General features: G+C 40.8%; 1 protein-coding gene and 1 pseudogene across 16 annotated transcripts in view; both read right to left on the bottom strand.

Moving 5' to 3' along the window:
* Nucleotides 1-15,233, bottom strand: part of LOC134479617 (interferon-induced transmembrane protein 2-like) — a 139,552-nt pseudogene extending 124,319 nt beyond the window's left edge.
* Nsmce2 (NSE2/MMS21 homolog, SMC5-SMC6 complex SUMO ligase) overlaps nucleotides 1-22,413 on the bottom strand; it is a 245,470-nt gene that overhangs the window by 156,709 nt on the left and 66,348 nt on the right. For all 16 annotated transcript variants that reach the window (XR_010052954.1, XR_010052955.1, XR_001838681.3 and 13 more), the window contains one exon: nucleotides 17,255-17,408. Coding sequence is in view for 9 of the 16 variants with exons in the window: in XM_039078795.2 (XP_038934723.1) it covers nucleotides 17,255-17,408 (154 nt within the window). In the remaining 7 variants the exon portion in view is untranslated. The remainder of the gene's footprint in view (nucleotides 1-17,254; nucleotides 17,409-22,413) is intronic.

Below are 22,413 nucleotides of genomic sequence, written 5' to 3'. Positions count from 1 at the left end.
GGTGAATCTATTAAACTGCTTTAACAACCAACCTGCCACAGCCCTCTGGATTCACAAATGAAAGACATACATAAACTGGCTTAATTTTGAAATGCCTTGACTAGCTCAATGGCTGGGTATTTCTAATCCTCCCTGTGGCTAGCATACATTTCCCTCCAGTATTCCTGGCTTAACCTTCTAAAGTCTGTATTTCATCTCTGCTACCCTGTTACCTTCTGGAAAGCACCCCACAGACACAACATAGGGTCACGTTCCCTTTCCACCTACATTGATGAATCGTTGGTTTCTCTCCTGTAGCTCTTAAATCTCATCCTTCTCCCTCTGAGTCATGGTGATTTTCCTCCTCTTTCTGTCCTTGCTTGTGCAATCTGAAAGTCCCACCTCTTTCATCCTGCCCAGCCATTGGCAATTTTACTTTCCAATCAGATCCAACTGGGGGCAGGCTTTTTTTAGCATCTGAAAGCGCAGAGTACTCTGGGAGCCCAATTAAGAAAAAGCATTAGAACCAATTCCTAACACAACACTACCAGATCTATAATGTGCAATCATCAGTCATGCAGGTAGAGAGTATATACAGTTAGTAGCAAAAGGGACAGGAAGAACAGGTGAGAGAAGTTTCCAGCAACAAAACTAGATAGCATAGTTTATTAAGTGGTTTATAACCTCTTTAAAGATCCATTTTAGGTTTTGGGGTTCTTGATATGTGTGTGTGTGTGTGTGTGTGTGTGTGTGTGTGTGTGTGTGTGTGTGTGTGGTGTGTGTGATCTGTGTGTGTATGTATTTGTTATATATTTGGTTGTGAGCCTAGCCTTTAATGGCTGAGCCATCTCTCCAACCCGTGTGTATGTATTTGTGATATGTGTGTAGGGTGTGTGCGTGTGTGTGATGTGTGTGGTGTGTGTGTATGTATATGTGCAATATGTGTGGTGTGTGTATATATGTGTGGTGTGTGATATGTGTGGTGTGTGTGTGTGTGTGTGTGTGTGTGTGTGTGTGTGTGTGTGTATCAATGCCTGTGGAGGTCAGAAGAGAGTGTTGAATTCTATGGAGCTGAAGTTATAGACAGTTGTGAGCTGCACCATGTGGGTACTGGAACTGAACTCAAGTCCACCCACACTCTTAACTGATGAGCCATCTCTCCAGTCCTTTTACCTGTCTCTTGCAGGAAGGATTTTTTCCTTTTTTCTTTTCGTACATATAAAATAAAACCACTGTGTTTAAAAAAGAAGGAAAATTTAAATGAATAAGCCACTACAGTTTCTTGGCTGTAATTCTACCAAAAGTAAGAACCATTGCCAGTCTGATGTTCTGGAGGGGAGACAGATCAATGCCACAACATAACAGAAACAATGGACACTGTCAATCAAGGCTGATGGTGAAGGAAGGAATGAAAAGTTCCTGAACCTAAGTTATAAGTTTTCTATTTTTATACAACTGAAATTAAATCAAAGTTTACTGATACGTCAGAAAAGGAGGAAGAGCCTCTGTCAAGAAGGACTTAGTCAAGTTGGATGAAATTTGCCAGGCATCTGGCATCTCCAGCCAATTGGCAGCCACACACTGTACTCAAAGATGACTGCAGTCCAGATCGCCAAGGTGACCTTGATGAACAGGGACACAGCATGTGTCAAACATTTACCATGGAAGGGGGCGAGGGGGAGCATCCTGGAACTTACAAACACACAATCCCTCCAGGTCTTCATCCCTCAAATCAATGCTAGGTCCTAGCTCTCTGCCAATCCCTTGATGCCCAGAGCATCAGGGGAGACGAGTCTGCTCTCACTAATCTGATATTTCAACCAAATATAAATTGCTCACTAAAGATGAAGAGAAGAATCCCCCAGAAGAGAAGATTCATGAATTTATCTGAACCTAAAAATACGATTATTTTACTTACTTAAAACAATCTAGTAATATTTAATTTTGGAAAGCGCTATTAAAGATCTTTCATCTATCTAATCCCTTAGATTTTAAATATCTTCTTTGGATTTTTGTTTTATTTTGTTTGAGATCAGTTCTCATGTAGATTGGGCTGGCCTCAAGCTTGTGTAGTTGAGGCTAGCCTCAACGTTCTGATCCTCCTGCTATAGTTTTCTGAGGGCTAGGATTAGAAGAGTGTGCTACTATACCTAGCTTTTCTTCAACAGATTTTACATGCCGAGTTCTAAGACTCCAAAATTTCATCTGAAGTTCTCACAGGAGAGGCATCAATTACTTGTTTCTATTTCTGGCTCAATGGTATACAGAGCCTATTCACTGAAAAGCAAAACAAACAAACAAACAAACAAACAAAAAACAAAACAAGGAAGCCATGCATATGAGGTGTGAGAATCAAGGAAAATATGGGCACCTCTGTACCTCAAATTAAGTCTTCTATAAACCTAAGTGAGCTGTCAATCTTTTTTAAAGGAGGAAGCATACCAGCTGTATGTCACAAAGGTGTGCTAGGCTGACTGCAGGTAAGCTGTTTTTCAGCAAAAGCACTTTTCCAGAAAGACATTTTTGCCTTCTTCCCCTCTCTATTCTAGATCTTACTATGCAGGGTTCCTGAGGGAGATATAGTCTGGAAAGTGGATTAACAGGAGATATGGGCTGGAGACATAGCTCAGTAGGATATAACACTTGTCTAGCAAAAACTGGGCCACTGGCCTAATCCTCAGCCCCAAAACAAAACAAAGCCTGATATTAGATGAGAATGTAGGAACACACACACACACACACACACACACATAGTGCAAATGCAAATGTATTTAAAAATAAAAGTATCTCACTAAGCTTTTTCTTTAAAATGAAGCTCATTACATAAGCACGTTCTGAGAGTGGAGTCCATGTTCTCCAGTCAAATCTAGCATGTATCTTCCAAAGAGTCCCTGATACACTGAAGCCTCTACACACTACACTACACACTAGTGATACAACTCTACAACATACAACTCTTATAATCATGTTGTCATGCTGAGCACAGGCTGGCTCGCTATGTCAACAGACTACTCCTTTTTGTTCTCCTCTCTTAAAAGGCATTGTAGCCTAGGCTGACCTAAAACTTACAACATTAAATAGTCCAGTTGGCCTTGAGCTCATAGTGATCCTCCTGCCTCACCTTCAACATGGTGGGATTATGGATGTGGTTCACCAGGCCCATTTAGTAATACTGTTAAGCACTCAGTCTCTGCTTCCCTATCAAGAAAAGGCTGCCAACACCAATATTAAGTGAAAATGTGACCTCTTCCCTTATCAACATTTTTTTGTTCATGTCCTGTCAATTACAGAGTATTCCTCACTACTTTACAGTCTAGCAACATTTTACCCTTCATTAAAATCTCTCAGTAATTTAGAAAAATGACTAACCATTCTCAGTCTGTTTCTTTGAACTTAAGAATTCTCACCAATGACAAAACCTCTTAAAATGTTTATCCTTCTACATTTTAGATATGAATAAAAATCAAAGTAAATGAGCCAAAAAACTAATATTTAGGGAATCTGTTATAGTTTATGAAGCTCTTTCATATGCAGTATCTTGTTTAATCCTTCTACATCTCTATGGGCTAATTAGTATCATTCTTATTAGTGTTATTATCAATAACGTATATTTTCCAGGAATAAAATTCTACCACTTAATAAAAAAATACAAACTACTACTTGGTTGGACCCAATCTCAACTTATGTTTTCTCATTTCAAATTTTCTGGTGGTTGCTAGCCTTAGTCATGTAACTAGCATAAGTAAATTATAAAATGAGCTGAAATAATTTCCAGAAATGACTAATATAAATTTCAACAAATATGAAAACAAATAATTCTAAAGGGCAGCACTTGAACATAACAAATACAGAAATACCTTCCTCAGGACTATAGAAGGTGCTAGAAAAATGCCCTAGCATAGACTGCTTACTGCACAAGCAGGAAGAGTGGCACTTGGATCTCAGTACCTATCTAGAAACCATGAATATCTATAACCCTAAAACTAAGGAGGAAGCAACAGGAAGATCAGTGAGACTTGGAGATACCATCCTAGAAGAAAAGCAGGAGCTCCAAGTTCAATGTGAAAGACTACTTCAAAAGAACAAGGCAGAGAGAGCTGATGAACATGGTCACTAAGCCCTGTCTTGGCCTCCACGAAGACATCCACATACAAGTATGCACAGATCTAATATAAATAATATATACAAATACACACATGTGCTTTAGAATTTAAAATGCTGTCAGACATATTCTGTGATGAGTTGGGCTAAGGAAATGGCAAAGACAGAAGGTAGGGTCTGTGATGAGAGAGACTTTGACTTAGTCATGACACTTCTCAGCATTAATAAGTAGCTGATGAATGGCCGAATGCTAAATGCATGCATCATGAAAATAAGGCTGTCTGATATTAGAATATAGGCAGTTGTGCACTCAGGAGACTTAGGAAGGAAGACTGTCAAGTTCAAGGTCGTCAGGGCTACAGAGAGTTTATAATGAAAGCCACGACACCAAGTACACTGTAGTTGCTCCTGAGGGGAAAGCTGTGCTTCTAACTACACTAAGTGCTCTTGGATGAATCTTCCCCAAGGTCTGCAACTGGTGGTCAGATGTGGATGGACATTTAAGCAAGCTTTAGAAGATCAGTTCCTTTTAGCCTGACTGTATATTAACAACACTTAGGGAACTTAACCAATGCCTCCAGGCCTACCAAACACCAGCTGAATCTGAGTCTGAATCTCCATGCTGGGAACTGAGGCCTGGATTTTTATTGGTTTTGTTTAATGCTCACAGTTGCTGCTGATGTCTAGTGAGCACTTCTACTGTGCATTGTGGTTCTCAAACTTGGAACACAGAAGAATTACTGAATGGCTTGTTAAAATTCATTCAGATTCAGTCTGCAGTAGAATGTGGCAGTTCATACTTAAGGACATTTCCAGGTAGCATTTACACTGCTTGTATTTGGGGTTATTGTGTTAATAATTTTTTGAGGCAGGATCTCATGTAGTCCAGGCTGGCCTCAAACTTGCTTTGGAGATGAGAATGCCCCTAAATTCCTGATCTTTCTGCCTCCAGTTCCCATTGCTAGGGTTACAGACTACCACACATGACTTTTGCTGGTGTTTGTAGACTAAATGAAAAGTAAATGCAATAGATGATTTGAGAAATACGAACACTACATGAAAAACCGAAATATAAAAAAAATCAGAAAGGGAACTTTAAACTATAAGATACCATCATGTACTAGTTAGAATGACTGAATTTAAAATAGAGCCAAACTAGCTCACGTGCTAGTGGGGGTGCATAGCAACCAGAACCCTCCTCTGCCATATGCTGGGAAGCATTTGATCACTTTCTTGCAAGCAAAACACCATATACTTAACATACAAGTAAGTCTGCAACGCCATGTCTAGGTACCTACCCAAGGGAAATTCAACCCTACCCCCACATCAAAGCCTGTGTGTGGATGATAGCCACAGAAACACTCTTCAATGGGTGGATGGATAAATCACTAACCATGTGGCTCATGACTACTCAGAAATCACCAACAAGCTGCTGATGTCAACAGTATTAATGGTCCTTTTCCACTAATTCTAGTAAACAAAATATGTCACTTAAAAGGCTGCAGACTACATAGTTCTGTTTATACAGTATTGTGAAAGAGTTAAAGTTAACAATAGTATTGGAAGGTATATATTATAATGGGACAAAAAAGAATTCTGGGAGGTGACAGAAATGTAGAGGAAATTTTCCTTGCAGAATCTCATCTGTTACACAGGACTCTAAGTCTACCTACTTCTTCACATTGCTGTTAAACAGTACACGTTTTAAAGATTAAAGCATGCCTTATATAGAATTACATACACTGTACCCTTCTTTTACCTCACAGAGTGTTACCTCACAGATTGTTGTCATTCCTAGCTTGTGGCAGTGTTTGGTGAACAGAAGGACTGTTTTGTATTGGCATTGTACAGAGTCTCTTAGAAGGTGGAGCATAGGTGCATATATACTTTTTAAGACTACAGGATAGAGGTTGGGGCAGATCACAATGCCACCCAGCAGTGCTTTTGTGAAGGTGGGTTTTGCAAGAAATCATTTGTGCATACTAATATTTCTGTGTATTACTTTGTGAAGTCTTTAAGTCTCTCCTGGATTTTGCATTAAAGTCTTTCTTCCTATCATGCTATTATTGTTCCTTATCCACCCTGGATATCCTCTAGCTTTGCAAGAGAATGGGTTTGTCAATATTCTATTCCAGTTGGCTTACTCATTTTCTCTCCCCTCTACCCTCCAACATAGCCCTGGCTGTCCTGGTCCTCAATCCAGCTCTGTAAAGCAGGCTGTCCTTGCAACTCAGAGATCTGCCTTTCAGGTGTTGAACTAAAGGGGTGTGCCACCACACTTAGCTGCTTACTCATTTTTAAAAAAAATAATTTCTTTGTCTTTAAATGATTTGAATGTTTTAAAATTTGACAAAGTCTACTTTACATTTTGTTTTTTGAGAAAGGCTGTCATTAGTTAGCTCAAGCTGACTTCAAGCCTGTTTCAATTCTCTTTCCTCAAGCTCCAGAGTGTTGGTATTATAGGGAGGTAACTCTACACCAAGATACAGTCGACCTCACATGTAATCATACAACACATTTTAAATTCACTTTCCCTCCCTCCCTCCTTCCTCATGACAGGCCTCACACTGTAGTGCTAGCCTGGAACTCAGCATGTAGCTCAAACTGGTTTAAAACTGGTAATCCTCCAGCCTCATTCTCCCACATACTGGCATCCGGCACGAGCTGACAGACCCGGAGCTAACACTCAACTTTATATCCTACTTCTAAAACCATACGTACTTAATTTTTAAGGTTATTTTTAAATATAAATATTCTGTATTATCGGTGCAGAGTATTTTATTTAGCTACTGTTAGTCTTTCACATTGTTATTTACATACTAATTATAACTAATATTGTAAAGGGTATCACGGAGCCAATTTTGCTTCCCTTTTTCTGAACATCTGCCTAGGGAAGAATCTCAGACACAGAGTTTCTAAGAAAATATATTCAAAAGGCCAAGTGTGTGCTGACGGCTGAGCGTGCCACACTCCTCCATTTCAGAGAAGAAAACACTCAAGAAGTGAAGACCTGTGATCCAGACATGGAAATTGAGTGGTCAGAGGAGACACAGCAGCTTTTACTCCCAATGGCATGTCTTCATTATTGTATCACATGAATAAATGCTTCTAAAACCTTAAATTGAAATCAATGTAGCAAGTCACTGTTGTTCTTATTGTGTAAGATTATACCCATTGACTTGATCTCAAATGTTGTCACATCACTAGCAACGCACTCTGTTAGGACCTCTGTGTGCACAGCACACGGGTCAGCAGCAGTCATGTCTCCACACCCTCTGCCCTGACCTGCAGGAGTGCTACCATTTGCATATTTTATGCATGTGGCAATACACAATTACAGGGGCTTTTCAAAGCCAAATTGCAATTGTTTTTTTCTTTTTTTTGGAGCTGGGGACCTAGGCAAGCACTCTACCACTGAGCTAAATCCCCAACCCCCAAATTGCAATTGTTAACTTGATAGATTTTGTTTGATTTTTAAATTTTCAGATTGATTAACTGAATGTTCTTAACCACTTTCTGTATGCAAATATAATAATATAATATAATAATATAATGCCATACACTGACCTTCCAGTTCAATTTAAAAATCTTTCTGAAACACAAATATATTCATGCCTTTAAAACACTCATGACATGGGACGTCCCACACCCGCGGATCCCGGCCCACAGCAACTCTCTGCTCCCAAACCCCGTGGGAGAGAGACCTCACCGCCTGATCAGGTGGGCACTCCTGAGGCTGCAGAGCGGAGGAGACCACCAACACTGCCCACCCCTGCCCACATCCCTGGCCCAAGAGGCAACTGTATAAGGCCTCTGGGTTCCCGTAGGGGAGGGCCGGGGAGCGGCAGGACCCCTGCGCCTGAGACACCGCCGGAACCTGAAGGAAACAGACCGGATAAACAGTTCTCTGCACCCAAATCCCGTGGGAGGGAGAGCTGAACCTTCAGAGAGGCAGACACGCCTGGGAAACCAGAAGAGACTGCACTCTGTGCACATCCAGACGCCAGAGGAAAACACCAAACGCCATCTGGAACCCTGGTGCACGGAGGCTCCCGGAAAGAGCGGCGCAGATCTTCCCAGTTGCTGCCGCCTCAGAGAGGACTTAGGCAGTACCCCACGAGCAAACTTGAGCCTTGGAACCACAGGTAGGACCAACTTTTCCCCTGCAAGAAACCTGCCTGGTGAACTCAAGACACAGGCCCACAGGAACAGCTGAAGACCTGTAGAGAGGAAAAACTACACGCCTGAAAGCAGAACACTCTGTCCCCATAACTGGCTGAAAGAAAACAGGAAAACAGGTCTACAGCACTCCTGACACACAGGCTTATAGGACAGTCTAGCCACGATCAGAAATAGCAGAACAAAGTAACACTAGAGATAATCTGATGGCGAGAGGCAAGCGCAGGAACCCAAGCAACAGAAACCAAGACTACATGGCATCATCGGAGCCCAATTCTCCCACCAAAGCAAACACGGAATATCCAAACACACCAGAAAAGCAAGATCTAGTTTCAAAATCATATTTGATCATGATGCTGGAGGACTTCAAGAAAGACATAAAGAACTCCCTTAGAGAACAAGTAGAAGCCTACAGAGAGGAATTGCAAAAATCCCTGAAAGAATTCCAGGAAAACACAATCAAACAGTTGAAGGAATTAAAAATGGAAATAGAAGCAATCAAGAAAGAACACATGGAAACAACCCTGGACATAGAAAATCAAAAGAAAAGACAAGGAGCTGTAGATACAAGCTTCACCAACAGAATACAAGAGATGGAAGAGAGAATCTCGGGAGCAGAAGATTCCATAGAAATCATTGACTCAACTGTCAAAGATAATGTAAAGCAGAAAAAGCTACTGGTCCAAAACATACAGGAAATCCAGGACTCAATGAGAAGATCAAACCTAAGGATAATAGGTATAGAAGAGAGTGAAGACTCCCAGCTCAAAGGACCAGTAAATATCTTCAACAAAATCATAGAAGAAAACTTCCCTAACCTAAAAAAAGAGATACCCATAGGCATACAAGAAGCCTACAGAACTCCAAATAGATTGGACCAGAAAAGAAACACCTCCCGTCACATAATTGTCAAAACACCAAACGCACAAAATAAAGAAAGAATATTAAAAGCAGTAAGGGAAAAAGGTCAAGTAACATATAAAGGCAGACCTATCAGAATCACACCAGACTTTTCGCCAGAAACTATGAAGGCCAGAAGATCCTGGACTGATGTCATACAGACCCTAAGAGAACACAAATGCCAGCCCAGGTTACTGTATCCTGCAAAACTCTCAATTAACATAGATGGAGAAATCAAGATATTCCATGACAAAACCAAATTTACACAATATCTTTCTACAAATCCAGCACTACAAAGGATAATAAAGGGTAAAGCCCAACATAAGGAGGCAAGCTATACCCTAGAAGAAGCAAGAAACTAATCATTTTGGCAACAAAACAAAGAGAAGAAAAGCACACAAACATAACCTCACATCCAAATATGAATATAACAGGAAGCAATAATCACTATTCCTTAATATCTCTCAACATCAATGGCCTCAACTCCCCAATAAAAAGACATAGATTAACAAACTGGATACGCAATGAGGACCCTGCATTCTGCTGCCTACAGGAAACACACCTCAGAGACAAAGACAGACACTACCTCAGAGTGAAAGGCTGGAAAACAACTTTCCAAGCAAATGGTCAGAAGAAGCAAGCTGGAGTAGCCATTCTAATATCAAATAAAATCAATTTTCAGTTAAAAGTCATCAAAAAAGATAAGGAAGGACACTTCATATTCATCAAAGGAAAAATCCACCAAGATGAACTCTCAATCCTCATCTTCGGTTGGTTTATATACAAGTGTGCAATTTCTAGGCTTGAAAGTAAAATTATGCTATCTGGTGCTGGATAGAGGAGCCTTATTTTTTATTATGGCAGCTTGCTATTCTTGTAACATGGTGATTTGGTTGAACACAATAAAGTACAGTAGTAACTGATCTCCCCTTCTTCCTGGATGAGTGAGGAGATGATTAAATGTTGATGTCAGCATCCTTGAGCATATTCAGATGAGCTTCTGCTTCTGTTGAAAAGGATGCTGTGTTTGATTGTGGTCCGAAGCTTTGAAGCACTACTTGGCATCTCCTTCCTTGGAGGTCTCACTGTTTAAACATAACAGATTTGATAGCTTGTTGGTAAGGTGAGGTCCAGCTTGTCTCCACTAGGTCATCTTCATGTGAATCCGGTGGTTATACGGTTTTGTTCTAGGGATATTTCATTTTTTTAATAACGGTTATGGCTGACATTCATGGAGAGAATGAATCCTTAGAACTGTGCCACTTGTGAAAGGAAATCCTGTCTAGAGTATGTTTCTTTACAAAGCTGTGTCACACCATCCTTTGGGCCCTCTGCTGGAAAAGTAGAATCAAGTCTCAAATAATGCCTTTTAAATTGTATCCTCTAGTATTATAGATGTAGGACAGTACTGTATCATACCTCTGTGGATGTAAAATAGCTTGTACCTGCTTTATGGTACGTAGTAGTGACCGTGCTTTATCAGAGTTGTTTTTAATGATGTTGCTCAGAATGTTTTCTTTCCAGATGATGATTGAGAAGCTAATTTAAAAAAAAAAAAATGGTGCCAGGTACCACAAGAGTAACAGAACTGTGCTGTTTTCTCGGGTTTTGTTTTTTTACTTTTTTTTTTTTTTTAATGGAGTGTGCTGGATGTCTCTACAGTTTTGTTCAGATGACTGCAGAACCTGGAAAAGCTGTTGCTGCTGTTGATGCATAACACACTGCTATTATTGGTCTTTTTACATAAATATAAATAAATATATATATGTATATATATATATATACACAGATATATAATTTGAATTTTTTGAAACTTTAGCTGTGCTGTCAACTTTGGAAAAAAGTATCCCCGTTTACTGTGTTGAGTTGGCACTGTACAGAAATTAACAGCCATATTGGTCTAGAAATGTTGAACTTAAGTTTTTTCCATTTGTACAGGGGTAACACATTGTATTAAATATGTAAGGTCTTATCTACGTGGGTTTGATTACAAAAACTAATAAAGTATTCTCTAAATTTAAAAAAAAACTCATGACATACTAGATATGCTTACTAATTTGCTTGACATTTTAATTACATATAGATTATAAAACTTAAATCTTTCTAATTTCTGGAATTACATTTTGACAATATAATTATTTTCTTACATATAACATGTCAGCTCTGGAGCACTGAGGCTTTGGTCTTCCTATATCCAGCTGCCTCCTAGCATAAATAACAGAACCCTTGTCAAAGTTACACCGAGAGAAACACCCACAGTTCAGTTGTTCAAACCTGCGGCTGACACATTTGTACCTTGGCCAGGGAGCCTTCCTCTACTGACTTTCATCAGAGCCATGGCTCATTCTAAAGCTCCTCTCTTCCTTGTGAATGTATCTGCCAGCTTGGTGGCCTCCTGACTGAGATACTGGGGAAATGTGTCCCTCCACGGTTCTCATTACATGGTGTCAGGTCTGCTAAAAACAGAGCCTGCAGCAGTTTTCCATTCCTGTCCCCATGTGGATACTGTCAAGACTGAGATATGGGACATGGGCCAGGTTACTGTCTGTTATGCTTGAAAGAAGTTTCACAGAAGTTGCTGTAAGCTTGTGATGGAATGAATATCCCAATCCTCTGCCAAAACCCAGCAACTATTCACAAAAGAAATGCCCGTCCTAGGCACTATGTATTGAATGTATTGTCAAGATCAGGAGCTTGAGAAAAAAAGAGTAATATACAATGATTGCTGCATCCTGCCTCCCTGCTTTCTAAATGCCACTGCTAGGAACGGTTTCCTATCAACTGGACAAATTCCTCTCAGAGCCAGCAGAAAACATCAGTTCAGTTCCACAATCTGGTGACCCACATGAATTAGTACTTGACAGTCCATCAAGTCCACCTCTCAAGGAATGAGTACTTAAGAGAAAAACACCAGATATTTTTGGGTCAGTATAATTGGAGATAAACAAGAGCAACAAACAACCAACATAAGACAAAATACCCTCACAGGCTTTGGTGTCATCCAGCACCTAAATAAATTTCACCAATACAGGTCAAAAGCAACCTATATTGCCGCTCTCTAATCCTCTCGAAGAGAGGTAAGAAATAAATACAATGTATACATAGTGCTCATGCATACAACATGGGCATTCAAATAATGGCATTTAGTAATCCACAAGTGCTAAGAACTTCATACACTGGGTATAATATAGAGACTGGCTATGACTTTTGTCATAGTAAAAGGAAGAGGACAAACAAACCTCAGATGAGTGCAGAACACACAGGCCATCAAAAAGGAGCTACAGAAAGCTAATTTGTCAGGGCTGGGACAGAGCTTTAGTTCTGGCTGTTAAGACTGTACTCTTTCTGCTGTACCCTATGCTGGGCTCTTCCAATAATAAATGTAAGCAAGTTTGAGAGTTTGCAAGGAACCAGCACTTCACATAATCTGGGTGACAATCCTAAGAAATAAACTGGGATAGACGTAGTATACAAGCATCATGGGTTAAGTATGAATTTTCCCCCAAAGGCTCATGTGTTGAACACTAATGCCCTCATCTTTTTGTGAGGTTCTGGAATCCTTAGGATGTGGGACCTAGCTTAAAGAAGTTGGTCAGCAGGGTCAGATCTTAAGGTGTATCTTGTCTATGGCCTTTCCGGCCATGCACGTTCCTATCAGCCAGTAAGTGAACAGTCTTCTTCATATGCTGGCATGATTTCTACATGCATGAGTGTGAACTCCAACCCATGAAACTGTGAACCTAATAAATCTTTCCACCCTGAGGTTGTTTCTGCCGGGTGCTTTTAGGACAACGATGAGTGGGTGTCCAGGGGATAAAAATGTCTTCAAAGAAGCTGGATCTGATGTTGTCACTACAGATTAGATGCAAATAAAGCATGTTATCATTTGAGAAACGCTACCCTTAAACAAGCATAGTGTATCCAGTAGGTTTCTATTCTAGGGATGGTAAATGCTAGCACCTGCACTGCCTCCTCTTCCCCACTCAACACACAGGATCTTCTTTCCTACTGAGCCTAAACGCAACCTCAGAAAGGTTCTAAACACTCTGGTCCACAGAGCCTCTATTGACGACAGGGCATATGAGCAAGCCAGATAAAATGTTCTGACGTCCTCACATTACATAATACATAATAAACAGTATAATATTGTTTTTTCCAAGTACTAAGTTTCTGATTTGTATTCATTTAAGACTGTCAACTATATAAATGAATATAGAACAGGTATTTAAGGGTGTGAGGAATCTAGAGTTAAAAACAACAACAAAAACAAAAAACCAAAAACCAAACATACAAACGGAAAACCAAGAAACTCTGGATGTAGTTCGGTTCAGGAATCAGTAACCTGGAGAGATAGATGGCCCAGTCGTTAAGAGCGCTGAGTGCTCATCCAGAGGACCCAGGTTCAACTCCCAGCACCTACGTGGCAGCTCACAAGTGTCTATAACTCCAGTTCCAGGACATGCATTACCCTCACGCACACCTACATGAAGACAAACCACCAATGCAAATAAAATAAATGATTAAAAGAAAAGGGAGTCAGTAACTTTCCTGTAGAGAAGCAGATAGTAAATATGGTAGGTCCTGCGGGCCAGTGGTTTGTGAGCTCTGCAGTGACGTGTGAGAGCTGCCACAGACCATACAGAAACTGGTGAGCATGTCTGCACTCTAACCAACCTCGTTACGAGGTTATCTTACAGCACTAACTATTACCCTATTCTGACCCCAGGGAGTGAGCAATCCCCTACCCCCAATGTTATAAAAGCTGTTCCTAATTTGTAAGACAGCCCAGATCTGGTGTTACCAGCCTATGAGACTTTCCTTCAGCCAAAACAAGGTGTAGCTACAGAGCAATGCAAAAGCAAGGATGAGGGGTCATCTGCTTTGTGGGCCAGAAGTTGAGGTTTGCAAAGACAAGAAACGACGACAGTACATTTTCCTTAGGTTTGGGAACACTTGCATTTCATGTCAAATGTCTATATTTAACACATAGTTTTAAAAATAGATTATTATTATTTTTAATCCTCCATTCTAGTTTCCAATAGAACAAATACTACAAGGCACACACGCCATGTGACCCAGGAAGTGCATTTTCAGTATGTTAAAGGGCATGGGGTCACAAAGCTTGAGAACCAGCTGCTTAGCTATAGCAGGATGGACTCCAGTGCAGTAGAGAACAGCTAGTCCTGCCCACCAGACTCAACCACCTGCACCCCACCTTCACCTAACCCCATTCAAGAACTACCTGACTTTTCTTTGATTGTATTGAGATTTGATAAATTAAATCCTCTGCAATTATACCTCAAGTGAAAAATATGGAGAAAATATCATGACTGTTTACATAAAAGAACAACCCTTTACATACATACTTCAGACAATTTTATTTTTTAATCTTCTTTTTTTGCCACCAAGTACACTTTACAGAATCCACTGTGGACAGATATGAGAAGGTAATATTTGTATACAAATAGGATAAAGGGCCAAGGCCTCAGTCTAGGGGGAGGGCCAGGTGTGGACGGTGGAACACACAGGGCAGCTAGAATCCAGAATGTGGCTTTCTTTGTGAAAACAATTGAAAGAGGTGGTAGAGAAAATAATGATGCAGATAATGACCATGAGGATGCTGAAGACCAGGGAGCTGATACTCGGGCACTTGGCAGTGGGGGCATAGGCCTGGGCCAACTTCACAGAGTAGGCATAAGCAGCAGGAGTTGAAGAAGAGTGCATTGAACTCTTCTGACCAGAGCACATGGTCAGGCACAGAGACCTCTCTGGGCATGATGATCATGGTGGTTCTCACAACAGCTGAGTTGTTGCTTCCCCCAGCTCAGTCACCCCATACTCCTCTTTGATTATCTCATAGCTTAGACGAAGCCCGGCATTGGTGGGCAAGAAGGCTTGGGAATTGTGGCTAATGGTACTGACTCTGGAACAATCGCTCCATCTGGAGGATGGCCCTTCATTTTTATCTTTTAAGACACAGTCTTGTCATATAGCCCTGGCATGCCTGGAACTCACTATGGAGTCCACGTGTTCCTCTTGCCTCTACCTTCTGAGTGCTGGGATTGTAGGTCCATGTCATCATGTCTGCAGGGTTCTCACCATAGCATTTGCTTCATCAAAACAGGCAACTAGAGGTAAGGGTCTTAGTCTCTCTCTCTCTCTCTCTCTCTCTCTCTCTCTCTCTCCCTCCCTCCCTCCATCCCTCCCTTCCTTTTTTTTTTCAAGTTTTAAAACAAAACATTATATACTACAAATTACAACAACTCCTTAACTCCAGAACATATTTCATAGCAGATCCATTAGCCCCTTTAATAGGTCACAGTGTACCCAGGACCTGGATACACAATCACAGTGCAAGCCTGGTCCATGAGGACCATCACAGCAGAGAGAAATCTAAAGAACAAAGGCTAGCAGAGACATTACAAGTGTAATGTGCTCAAAACACTAAAGAATTTCATTTCGCAAGCACCACAAAAGTATCTTATATTGCACTTTAAAAGAGTATTGATATTTTGTTTGCTCTGCTATTTAAGATCAGGACCTTTTAAAATAACATTTCAGGGGAAATTAAAGGGAAACTTCTGTTAATCCCAGTGTTGCAATGCATGGGGAACTCTTACATAAGGAAGTGTTCTTTTCAATATAAATTTACTTTGTCATTAGATTTAACTATCCAAATGATGTGTATGGCTGGACCCAGAGAAACACATATCTGTTCTCTCCCCTCTCCTTCTTTCTCCCCATATTAGAAAAATAATAATCACAATTCAAACATTAGTTTGGTTGCATTATATGCTCCTAATTAGAAATTTTCCCAAGACCACATTATTCTAAAATTCATTATCATTTCTTTAATGGAATAATAACCTTGTGAATAAGTAACAAAGGAGGAAGAAACATACTTTTTATATATTTATTCCTCCGTTTTATTATAAAATACCTTTAAAGTAAGAGACAAGACATTAGGTCCAGGGACACTAAAGTTAATAACAAGTCTGCTATGACATACAGAAAAACTGAAACCCATCATCCCTCTTCTGGGGACTAGGCTCTATGTAGGGGAACATACAAATTTACTTAAGATTTTGATAGTGACAATATTCAATGAAGAACCAAATAGAGGGAAAATGCTTACTGTTTAAATCTACAGAACAGCAATAGTCTCATCATGATTGCAAAACATTCTAAATTGTGAAACAAGTTATTTGTAAAATAGACAAAAGTGAAGCAGCTTCCTCAGTCATTTTTGAGATCTCAGCACCAATTTAAAGAAAATCCTTTACTTAAAAGAAGGTCAACTTCAAAACACGAATTGCTACACTGAGTACTTAGGACATAAAATGAATTTATGTCTCACATAACATCCCTGCTCTGTCAGAATACAAGTAAATGTGAAAGAAGACTAATGTTTAAAAGGGGAAAAAATGTTAGTCACTTTTCTCTACAATTCTTTAAGGAACAAATGAGTCTCAATACTAAACAAACCAAACAAAAAACCAAAAAATCCTACACAACTAAACAGCTGCCAAGACAAAACCAAAATCAACAACAAAAACCACCTCTGTAAGGGGTGTGTGTGCGCGCGTGTGTGTGATGAGCTATTTTCCTCACTCTCATTTTCAAGTGAAAACCCTAACTATAATAGTCATTTAAGCCAATTTAAAAATCATATGGAATCTACAGTACCTCAGGGTACAGCATCAGAGGGACTTTGATCCTATTCGGGAGGAATCCCTGCGGAAGCCTCACCAATGCTGCCCTACAGCAGCAAATGGGAATAAATGTACTTTAGAGCTTGGCACAGCAGTTTATATTTTGAAAGAATTACCATTGTTATCTTAATAAAATGGTTTTTAGTTTTATTTTGTTTTCGCAGTTCCCATCCCCAGCAGTGAGACACTTTGTGGAAACCGTTGGCTCTCAGGAACGGACAAGCAACTGGAACCAGTATTAGACAAACACGACACTGCAACAAGACAAGCCATTCAGGCAGCGATGGAGCAAGCAGAGAAGCGGACACTGCAGAACCGTGTTCCTGGGCTGCTCACAGCCAGGCCCCTCATCTCAAGAGGCCAAAGCAAAGCGGCTGACTTACATTGCTTCTTCAGCTCCCGCAGCTGCTGCTTAAACTGCACGAACTTTTCATTCTCTTTAAAGTCGGCGTCAGAGTTCTTATCCTGTAAAGCCAAAAATTTCTTCTCCACCAGTAATTTTAAATCTGGTACTTTTTCTGGACGTTCTTCTTTTACCTAAGAAAGAAAATAAATTCATGTTCATTAGTGATAACGAGTATCAACAGGGATATACAACTGTCTTAATCTCATTTAATTCAAAGGACAGTATGAGAGAAAATAGATCCTCCCAGGAGACAAAGCGACTACTCAGAAAAAGTGATGGTCTCACCCACCCTGCCTTCCCCACACAGACTGTCACTGTGTCCATAACTTGTTAAACCCTGCAAAAGAGGCAACTGGCCCAGCCCTGCGAATCACCGTTCTTCCTTTACCTATGTCTGCTTGGCCCATCTCTACATGCAACATTTTCTGTCCTCTTCTAGCTTTGACCAGTTGGTGACAGTGATCCTACATTAACAAGAGAAACAAAGGTTTTGATTTTCCACAGGTCCCTGGTCTAATAAGGAGCTGAGTGTACTGCTTGCTCTGTTCAAAGCCAAACACTCAATGTATGTTCTTCCCCCTAAATGTTATAAAGCTCGGCCATGCAGAAATATTAAAAGTACTGGACTGTGAACACTATGTATGTCCTCACGCTGCAATTACATTTGGCTGTGTTTGCGCCATCACATCTCTTCCCATGTATCCTGTTCTTGAGTCTGTCTTATAATGTTCTTAGATCTTCATCTCCTTTAGAACACAGGTTCAACAGCAGCAGCATTAACAACACACTCTATTAGAAGCCTGGAGCTTCTTTCCACATAGTTGCTTCTTGAGTGTAGCCCATACCTTTGTGGTTTCCTATGTTTTTAGGGAATGGCTGACAGCTCCTTGGTTTAAACAATTGTCCCACATCAATAGGGCCGTTGGAGACCCCTGAAGTTGGGTCTACTCTTCCAAGATTTGGCTAGGAAAAGCTGAGGACAAAGTAATAGAAATTTTGCTTGATGTCTTAAATGTTTTGACTACCTGTACTCCTACTCAGTCCTCACCAATTTCCGACTGCAAAAGCTTTTAAAAGCCAAGCAATGCCATCCAAACAGTAAGACTTCTAGAGAGAAGACAACAATAAGCAATTTAGCCTTTACTACCCAGACCTCTAGGAATAACTGTGGGACAAATACAGGGAGGATGGCTCATGGAGAGCAAACCTGCAACTCCCTGATGGCAAACCATAGAGCTGCTGCCGGAACAAGCTGGCTCTTCACAAGTTTGAGAGCTTGGGTGGGAAAGGTGTTCTGGAAGTTGTGAGCCAAGGAATACCACAAGTCTACAGCCTGCAACAAACCTCACAAATAAACAAGCTGTTACTGGGAGGAGACCGAGGAGGACGGCAGCAGAGAGCAGAGCAGAGGACAGGTCTACATAGGCTTCCCTGGGAGGCTGGAGTGGCAAAGTTGTCCAAAGTGTCCCGGGATTAAGAATTTTGTGATCTGATCCTGGGGCAAACTCAGGAGTTGGTAGCTTTTTTTTTTTTTTTTTTAATTTTCTTTTGTTTTTCCCATAGGATGGGGCCTGGCCATTCTCCTACCCAGGGGAGGGGAAGCTGTTTCAGCCATTTGGGAAGTCTGGGAGGAGTCATCCAGTGGAGCTCCTTAAGGCAGAGCTTGGCCACTCACACAGGTCAGGCCTGGTCACCAGAATGGGCTAGGGGTGGAGCCTGATGGTTAGAGGGCTGCGGAGGCTGGGCTTACAAAGTGAAGTTGGTGTGAACAGCCAACAGTCCATCTTCTCAGAACCCACCAGAGATGATGTAACCTTCCATATCACAGATGTGGACATGAAAAATCAGACTTACTAGGCCTTGTCCACAGCACTGGAGCTCCCACCATTGGCTGTGATTTCATTTTAGGAGTGGGGGTTGGACCTGCTTCATGCTAAACAGATGCTCCACCACTAGTTATATTCCAGCCTCTGCTGGATAATCTTAAACACCAGTGAGACTGGCCTATCAGTGATATTCATAGACTCTGATTTTAGAAAGAGAGAAAGGTCTTGATACCAAGTTTCGGACACTCCTATCTCCTTTCGTGGATCTTTATTGTTTTAAATTATGTGCATGTCTATGTGTCTCTGTGTGGTATGTGCATAGGTGCCTATGGAGGCTACGGATATTGGAGAACAGTCTCCCTAACCCCAACTGCAGCCACTGCTGGAACTACAGGCAGCTGGGAGCCACCTAGCATGGCTGCTGGGAATCAAACTCGGGTCCTCTGGAAGAACAACCACCTCTCCAGGCCTTACTTTCTATTCTTCACTCTCAGGTTCTAGCTCCTTCCTTATCTGCTTCTCCTGCTTTGCTCACCATTGTGCTGACAGTCACTAAACATGCTCGAAATATTGTCTTGTTCTCCAAATAAGACAGAAACTCTTTGAACAATGTCTGACTTATCATTATATTACCAGTACCTGACAGAGAGATAGGAGCCATTACTCTAAATATTTCAAATTAATCTTAACAGGATCAAACACTTAATCATCAATTAATATTAGTGGAATATATTAACTTCTACACTGAAGACAGCTTATATAGAGAGCAGCTAAACTTGCACTTTTAAATCAGTTTTTAAAGTTAAGAATATAAAAAGGTTTAATCAGAGAAATTTCTTGATTTTATTTCAAATTAAGGAGATGTCTAATATCTCAGAACCTACCAATCACATCCAAGCAAAAGGATGTGTGCTATGATCACCTTTTGTCAGGGGAAAGAAATGTTCTGTGCTTAGTTGCTCTGATATTGGCTAGCTGGGCAGAATGAATGTAAGCAGGACTCTAAAACACCCCTAGTTCATGCTTCGGTGACAGAGTGAAGGAAGTAAGTGTCTAATACTGATGTCACTTTGGCCACTGCTGGTCAATCTAGAAAATAACCAGTGAAAAAAGGCAGAATGCAAGGGAATGCAAAGAAAGAAAAGCCATGTTAAATAGCAGTGAGAGTCTGATGGCCCGTGAGCCTGGCCCCAGGAACCTGGGTTCAGGTAAGCTGAATTTGTGGAACTCATGAAAGAGACTATCTGGACATCAAGAAGTGACTCTGGGTTGGTAACCAGACAAGAGCTGAAGATGGAGGTTTGCTTATCACACAGAGTGAAAGAGAGCCAAGGCGGAGACATGTACTGCCTCTTCAGGAATGTGAGCAGGGTGCAGTCACAGGAAAGGGGTCTGAAGGAAACCTGGAAGTAATGCACAGTGTGGAGACTGAGGGAAGTCATAAACAACCTCAAATTACTTCCAGCTAACGTGAAGATTGGTCCTTCTCCACTCGCTGTTTTTCTAGGGTTACATTCCTCCAAGCCTATATCACTTTACCATCAACTGCTACCAAGGAAAGCAAAGATGGGCTTCCAGGACAAGTTATATACTAAATCGAAATTTCTAAATGACCCCCAAGGCTAAAGAATCAATAAAGCTCAATTAGAGAAGGGAAAAGACGATACTAATGTATATGAGTGTGAATAAGAGCTGTGAGACACAGTGACTAGCTAGCCTCTACTGTACATGACAAAACAAGATGACATTTGCTCCAGGCCATGGCAGCAAGAATTCAGAATAACAGAGAGCTAACTGCTCTTCTCAGAAAAGGATTACAGGCGCTTTCTAGGTTTACAGAAGAAATGGGCCCAAATTCACTGTTTACTTGGGATGTTAATGACGGCACTGCAGAAAGGCCTTGAAGCATGTGATCAATCTGAAATGAGGGCACAAGCTGAGATGACGAACAAAAGAGCAGGTGATGAGTACAGCCCAAATGTTCTTTCTCAACCTCGCCCTCAACTCACTCAGCAAATGTAACTCCTGTGACTCCATGATTCAAACGATAGCTACAGAAGCACTCAACAGAAGTGTCCAGGAACAGGGGAGCACATGCATGCGTGGAGACTAACGATGGAAGAGGCATCATCATCTGAAGTCAACAAGACTGCAATGTGAAACATGACAAGAAACACCACAATAAACCAAATTTGGTGTTTAAATGTGTTTTTCTATTAGTGAAAACTTCCACGAAGTTGGAAAGCTCTATCATAAAACTTCATCATATCAAATATTGTCTGTGAAAGTCCACTTTGCACCTGGCACACATTTCCAGTGCAAAGAGAATCTACTGTAACCAAGCACTGTGAATGGCAGCCTAGAAAAAACTCACTGTGTGCCACCTAATGCAACTACAGGAGCTGTTTTTGATGGTTTCTTGTTCTGTCCAAATTTTTAAGAAAAATAAGGAGAACTCCACCCCCTCCGTGTGTGTGTGTGTGTGTGTGTGTGTGTGTGTGTGTGTGTGTGTGTGTATGTGTGTATGTATCTGATCATGTATGTTATTCTAGTATATGGAAAATAAAGGTGGTCCCTTTTCTTTAGGGCAAAGTTCAAAATACTTAAAAGAAATCTGAGAGGAGAAGTTATCAGTTTCAGTCACTTACCAATGAGAACATGCCCAGATATAACATGTAGGCCCACCACATAAGTTGTCAATTTGACAAAACTGCTATTAGAAAGCACCAAGGTTTACTAGGTAGTTTAAGCAATAGGAATTCACTTTTACAGTCTGAAGTCTAGAAATTCAAGATCACAGAGACAGAAGGGCTGGTTTCGTTACTGGGCATGTAGTCCATTTTTTCCTATGCCACGATGTAGACGTCTCACTGTATTTGGTCATCTTCTCTGGAGCTATCGTTTGGTCCTTCCATTATATGAAGTAGTCTTCTCTCATGACCCATGTCTTCCTCCCACTGTAGGAAGTTATCCTTTCCATGCCACTCCACAGTCTCCTGATGTAAACGCTGGCTTCTCCCACACCAACAAACACATGACCCTCCCAGCAGATGTGGCCCTGTTATTAGTCATGTTAGACTAAGGTCTACTAAATGGCCACAGTGAGCCTAAGTTATCTCTTTATTCATTTTTTGTGGAAATAACATCATGTTTATAATTCTTGATTCATAATGAAAGATCTTACTCATCCATTTATTTACCTATTTTTAATGTTATTACACGTGTTTGAGTATAGGTTTGTACATATGAGTGCAAAACTCGCAGAGGCCACAAGATCCCCCTCTGGAGGTGGAATTACATGCGGTTTTAA

This window comes from Rattus norvegicus, chromosome 7, assembly GCF_036323735.1.
Source record: "Rattus norvegicus strain BN/NHsdMcwi chromosome 7, GRCr8, whole genome shotgun sequence".
NCBI lineage: Eukaryota > Metazoa > Chordata > Mammalia > Rodentia > Muridae > Rattus > Rattus norvegicus.
Note: the sequence above shows the minus strand (reverse complement) of the source record. Positions and strands in the feature narration are given on the sequence as shown.